Here is a 6,824-nt window from a genome sequence, read left to right as displayed (position 1 = left end):
TGCTTATAGAGTCTGTATCTCTAAAAGTAGCTGGATTATGAGAAATTCTGCCAGCTTTGCTCAGAATGGGGGAGGACAGCAGGCAGGAAAGGATCGTGGCAGCCCAGCATGCCTGACCCAGGCAGTCCACCCTGTCCTTCTGCCCAAGATACACCCACCCGCCTCTCAGGCCTTTCTGAACCCGCACCTTTCACTGGAATGAGGTCACTGGAACGCCTGGAACTCAAGGGGTGACCACGTGGCTCCTGAGCCAGCGCACCAGCCCTCCGTGAGAAACCACGGCACCTCACTCACCCAGACCGTCTGCATGAAAGAAAGTTCCAAACAGGCCAATGGACTTCATATTTTCCATGTGAACCAATGTGGGAGGAAAGCTTCAGCCAAAGGCTTTTGGGGTGGAGCCTGGGCAGAGAGGACTGCGGGGCAGGTGGGGGGGGTGTGGGAGGTGTAAGGGAGGGATCGTCATCTTCAGTACCACCACTGTGGGATCCCAAACCAGCTTCATTCCTGGGAGCACACGTGCCTGGAGGCTTTTCTTCCCCAATGGGGCAGTGTGAAGAGTGGAAATGTTGAGAGCAGGCTCTGGACCCGGTTTTTCCACTTCCAGCTGAGTGACCTTGGCAGGTGACGTCAGTTCTCTGAGCATCTGTTGGCTCATTTGCAAGTTGGAGGCCAAATTGTGTGCCCTCTTGTCAAGGGTGACTCTCAGTTCCAGGACTAGCTCGGTGCCTGAACGTAGGGAGAGCTCCATCTAAAAGAGACGATAAACTAGCCTTCAATCTCTGGGGCTGCTTTAGAGCAGGTGGCTTCAGATTAATTTTTTTTTATTTATTCATTTTTAAAAGATTTATTTATTTATTTGTTTATTTATTTATACAAGCACTGGGTACAGTCAGAAACTTGGGAGGGCGAGAGAATTCACCAGAGCCAGAGCAGGGAGCAGAGCAGGCAGAAGGACCGAAGCACACAGCTGAGGGGAGCAGCGGGCGGCAGGAGAGGTCTGCGCACCATGTGGGACCCTCCTCCGGTGGCCGGTGGAGCAGCTGGGATCGAACCGGCGCTGCAGAGGCTGCGGGCAGCTTTGCAACCCAGCGCTCAACCACTGCGCCACCAGGAGGCCCGAGATTAATTTTTTTAAACTGAGGTTATTTCCCCTGCTCAAGGCATATATATTTTTTAAAGATGAAGCACCCAGAAGTTTGAGGAATGAGAGGGAAACTATCACATTGCTGGTTTAGCTTAATATTTTTTTAAAAGTCAATCAACAGGGCCTTCCTGGTGGTGCAAGGGGTTAAGCACCGCACTATGAAGCAATCTACGGTCTCTGCAGCAGGAGTTCAATTCCCGGCCCCCCCCCCCCCCAGGAAACAAAGCACATGGCCTGACTCATCCACTGCTCCCCTCAGCAGTGTACTTCGGTCAATCTGCCTGTTCTGTTCCCCACTGTCTCTGGTGAATCCTCTCATCCCCCCTGCATCTCTGGCCTTTACCCCAGCTCTTGTATGCATAAATAAATAAATCTTTAAAAAAAAAAAAAGTCAATCAACAGACTGAGCCTTCCTGACAAAGTCCTGAACCAAACCTTGGGGTCTAAGGATTGGATGACGGTGGTTCTTGATCCCTCTCAGCTTTCTGCAAGTTTCAAGAAGCAGCCTCACTGCCCAGGCAGGCAGGCAGGCAGGCAGGATCACCATTGTTTGGGGGAAGACATCTGAGACTCAGAAAGGATAAGGGACTTGCCCAAGGTCCTAAAGAAAGGCTGGGATAGAACAGATGATCCCAGTCCAAGCCTAACTCTCTCTACTCTGTGCCCAATACTCCCCTCCACCACTCCCCACCCCCACCTCCTGAGACTGATCTGCTTCCTCCTCCATTCTCTGCCCTCTGGCCAGCTGATCTGTTTGCCATCTTCTGACCATGTTTGGGCCTTTGTTCTTGCCTTTCCAGCCATGAGGAATGCCATCCCTCACACTTTCACTATCGAAACCTCCCTTCTTTTTTTTTTTTAGATTTATTTATTTATACATACAAGTACTGGCCACAGGTGCGAGGATCCACCAGAGACAGAGTGGGGAACAGAACAGGCAGACTGACTGAAATACACTGCTGAGGGGAACAGCGGGCGAGACAGGAGAGGTCTGCTGTGCCATGTGGATTGCTCCCTGACTGGCCGGGGATTGAACTTGTGCTGCAGAGGCTGTGGATAGCCTCACAGTGCAGTGCTTAACCCTTTGCACCACCATGGAGACTCCCACCCTTCTTTTTAATGCGGCCACTCTGTGAGCACTATGCAGCCCTTAAGGATGCCGTGGTAGTCCTCAGTAGAACATTGCTCAAATTATAGTTAGTAGAAACAGGAAACACATACAAACTTTGAATCAAATTCGTACACCAGCTCCATCCAGGGTCCTAGAAGCTACATGTCTGCTTCTCTTAATAAGCTGTGAATGTTCCCAGGCCCTGTTCACTGTTTGGAAGAAATAAAGTGAATCCGTGACTCCTGGGGATTTGTAGTGTTCTGGACAAGGCAGGCAGGGAGAAGTGGAGAGGATATAAATGGGGCTCTGGGGTTGGCATTCTTGCCAACCCCATATGCCCAGGGGCTTCCTGCTGGGGTCATGCCAGAGCTGAGCTTGCACTGAGCCTCCAGCTTGCCTCGCCCTTAGTCCCAAGCTCCAAACACCCCAGAACTTGCCCATGTCCCAAATACTGAAACCCACATTCAGGGCCAGAGGCACCCAGAAGAGAGAGCGGGGAAAAAAATCTCCAAGATTTTTCTTTTGGTTTCTGGTTTCCATTTGGAAAACTAAATGTATTTTTCTGGAGTTGGATTGTCTCCATGAGAAATGCTCAGTGTTTTTATCTTTGCAGTTTATTTCTTTGCTTAACAAAAAAGTGTTTATGGGGGGAAGGGTTAACTTTAAGAGTCATGCATGCCCACTGTAGGAAATATGACAAATTCATATGAACAAAAGAAAGATCACCTCCCCCTCCCTACTTCCTAGAGAAATACATGGTAACAATTTCCTGACTTTTTTTCTATACACAGTTTTATCTTGTTTAGTTCCCATTATTGTTGAATAAATGGAAGATGATTTCTGATTCAAGACATACAGAGCTGCTTTCATGTACTTGTGAACAGCCAGGGATGCTTCCAACAGCTGAAATACTGTGTCCCCTCTGGGAATCATGGGGGTGGGGCACAGGCCCTCTCCTGTTTTCTCTGCAGTCTTTTGAGAAGGCCCGTTCATTGTACAGCTGCCAGCAGTAAGCAGTATCCTCCAAATCTTTATAGTCAATCTCAAGTATCCCAATTGTCTTCTGGAACATAACTCTTGTTTTCTTTTTTAAATCCCAGAGCGTCTGAATCCGTGCCCCCTCTCCATGAACCCACAGTCGTCTGTTCTGCCTTCTCCCAGCTCATGTATTCTTTGAGTCTTGGTAACCAGAATGTTTTGTCTGTTCAGGTTCAAAACAATCAGGGACCACGTGGTGTGTATGTCAACGTGAACCTGGGAAGACTGAGCTGTGACGGGGCTGCTTCTCGGAATGAGCGGGCACATGTTTTTGTCTGGAGATTTAAAGCTCCCAGGAGGCAACATGATATCCAGATTCTTCTCAGAATAGGATGGGGGGAACTCTGAAGTCCTCATTCATCCCCTGTGTGTCTCAAGCTTTGGAAGGAGCCAGAATGCCAATGGGAAGACTCCCCAAGCATTGCCTACCTTGGGGTGATGCCCCAACATATTCAGCAAGTGTCCAGGGGTCTTGGCTTTTTGCTGGGCAAAGTTCCAGAACAGTGAGACATCTTGGGATTCATCTGGTGTAAGAAAGACCTTTAACTCCCCACTGTTGGTCTCCTCGGTGCTCTTTAAATAGTTAACTCTTGAGATCTTTTCACTGTGTTCTCTTGGGCGGAACGGCTTGCAACCGTGTGGAACAGAAGGATGACCTTGTTCTGTGGGCAGGACAACTGTGAAAGGAGCTGTGTGTGTGTGAGTCTGTGGGAAGAAAGAAACACCTAGAATGTCCCTGCCAAACCAGTCCATGGAAGGCCTTTTCCCAGAGGCCCCCAACAGATCCCTGAATGCTATAGAAACTCCAGAGACTTGGGATCCAGGAACCCTCCAGGCCCTCAAGATTTCTCTTGCTGTGGTCCTTTCCATCATCACACTGGCCACAGTCCTCTCCAACGCCTTCGTGCTCACCACCATCTTCCTCACCAGGAAGCTCCACACCCCTGCCAACTATCTCATTGGCTCTCTGGCCACCACCGACCTCCTAGTTTCCATCTTGGTCATGCCCGTCAGCATCGCATACACGACCACGCGCACCTGGAGCTTTGGCCAAATCCTGTGCGACATCTGGCTATCCTCTGACATCACGTGCTGCACGGCCTCCATCCTGCATCTCTGTGTCATTGCGCTGGACAGGTACTGGGCAATCACCGATGCCCTGGAGTACAGTAAGCGCCGGACTGCAGGCCACGCGGCCGCCATGATCGCCATCGTCTGGGCCATCTCCATCTGCATCTCCATCCCGCCGCTCTTCTGGCGGCAGGCAAAAGCGCACGAGGAGCTGTCTGCCTGCCTGGTGAACACATCTCAGATCTCCTACACCATCTACTCCACGTGCGGGGCCTTCTACATCCCTTCTGTGTTGCTCATCATCCTCTACGGACGCATCTACATGGCCGCCCGGAACCGCATCCTGAATCCGCCCTCACTCTGCGGAAAGCGCTTCACCACTGCCCATCTCATCACAGGCTCCGCGGGGTCCTCGCTCTGCTCCCTCAACCCCAGCCTTCATGAGGGCCACTCACATTCAGCTGGCTCCCCCATCTTTTTCAACCATGTGAAAGTCAAGCTGGCTGACAGCATCCTGGAGCGCAAGAGGATCTCCGCTGCCCGAGAGAGGAAAGCCACTAAGACCCTGGGCATCATCCTGGGGGCCTTTATCATCTGCTGGCTGCCCTTCTTTGTGGCATCGCTGGTCCTCCCCATCTGCCGGGACTCCTGCTGGATCCACCCAGCCCTCTTTGACTTTTTCACCTGGCTAGGCTATTTAAACTCCCTCATCAATCCCATCATCTACACCGTGTTTAACGAAGAGTTCCGGCAGGCGTTTCAGAAAGTTGTCCATTCCCACAAAGCCGCCTAAGTCTCATTTGGTGGTGGCTCTTGTTATGGTTTGTCTCCTGTCTTCTTTATTTTTCCTGAATGTTGGGTTCATCCTGATACCTTGGGTTTGGATTCAATTAATTGAATTGGCCAGCATTCTTTTTCCTGTTATCTTCTTGATTTCTGGGACACCAAAAGCTGGGCAGTTGTATGAAAGGGGACAAGACTGAAGATTTCACTAAGTGTGATCGTGTGCCAGTTCATCCATGTTGGAGGAAACGTGACCCACAGGATACCCCATGGAAGCAATTCGGGCGGGAGCCCTCTGAAGCTATAGCAAGATAAGGCCCAAAGGGGAGGCTTTCTGGTCTGCCTAACTTTTGTGTGGCGCTCATAGGAGGGCAGGTGAAATTAATGACCTGAGTTGAAGAGCGTTTGGAGTCAGAGTGGAGTGACCTCCATTCCCTGTGGCACCTCAGAAATAACACCTGGATTTCGTTCACTGAGTCCTCCTTAGGTTGAATCTTTCCCAGTCGTTCATGGGGAGATATTCAGTATTTGCAGTGCCAGTGATATAAAGTGGTGGAGATGCCAGCGACAGCCACTACATCAACTACCCTGTGCCCTTCGTCCTTCCCCAGTATCTCCGCACCGTCTCAATGTTCACATTTTCACCCCCACTGAAGGCTTTAGACTCACAGAGGGTTGGTTTTTTTCCCCAGAATTATTTTCTTACGTCCCCTTTTCATTAGAGATCTTACAATGTTGGGTCTTGCCAAATAAAAAGCATGAGACGTCATGACCAGGAAAATCTGAGTAATTTTTTCCCCTTTCCCTGGATGTAGAAACCTTTCAATTCAATTTATTTTTTTTAAGATTTATTTATTTATGCATGCAAGGACTGGGGTACAGGCCAGAGGTGCAGGGGGCGGTGAGAGGATTCACCAGACAGAGTGGGGAGCAGAACAGACAGACTGACTGAAACACACTGCTGAGGGGAGCAGTGGGTGAGACAGGAGAGGTCTGCTGCACCATGTGGGTAGCTCCTTGGCCAGGGATCAAAGTTATGCTGCAGAGGCTGCAGATAGCTTCACAGAGGTCCTCAATTCAATTTAGTCTTCAGCCAGTGCTTTGGTCAGATGGTAACTCTATGCAAATAAACAAAGCAGCTGTCTTGCAATAAATTTGTATTTAATGAAAGGTGTGACAGGGCCTCCCTGGTAGCAAAGGGGTTAAAGTCTTAGCGCTATCAAGCTATCAGCAGCCACTGCAGCATGAGTTTGATCCCTGGCCAGGGAGCTGACCCACATGGCGCAGCAGACCTCTCCTGTCTCCCTGCTGCTCCCCTCAATAGTGTATTTTAGTAGATCTGCCTGTTCTGCTCCCCACGCTGTCTCTGGTGAATCCTCTCACCACCACCACCCCCTGAACCTCTGGCCTACACCCCAGTTCTTGAATGCATAAATAAATAAATCTTTTTTAAAAAGGGGGTGTGTGGCCTGTACCCTGGTTCTTGTATGCATGAATAAATAAATCTTAAAAAAAGGCGGGGGTTTGGCAGTTTGCAGGTGTGGTTGACCCCTGATCTAGAAGTGACTCTAGCCCTCCTCCTCCCCTGTCTCTCTTTCCCCTTCTCTATTTTACTTTTTGTATCACACTTACACTGATGACCATACATAGGTATTAGTTCTTATTGTCTGGCAC

The 6,824-nt window shown here is 49.9% G+C and overlaps 1 protein-coding gene across 1 annotated transcript; it reads left to right on the top strand.

Moving 5' to 3' along the window:
• Window positions 1-3,955: 3,955 nt before the first annotated feature.
• HTR1D (5-hydroxytryptamine receptor 1D) lies at window positions 3,956-5,160 on the top strand (the record flags this gene model as incomplete). Its single annotated transcript, XM_084242005.1, has 1 exon — window positions 3,956-5,160. The coding sequence occupies exon 1, from the start codon at window positions 4,027-4,029 to the stop codon at window positions 5,158-5,160; it is 1,134 nt and encodes a 377-aa protein (XP_084098131.1). The 5' UTR covers window positions 3,956-4,026.
• Window positions 5,161-6,824: the final 1,664 nt, after the last annotated feature.

Source organism: Talpa europaea (genome assembly GCF_964194135.1).
Source record: "Talpa europaea genome assembly, chromosome: 9".
Taxonomy (NCBI): Eukaryota; Metazoa; Chordata; class Mammalia; order Eulipotyphla; family Talpidae; genus Talpa; species Talpa europaea.
Note: the sequence above shows the minus strand (reverse complement) of the source record. Positions and strands in the feature narration are given on the sequence as shown.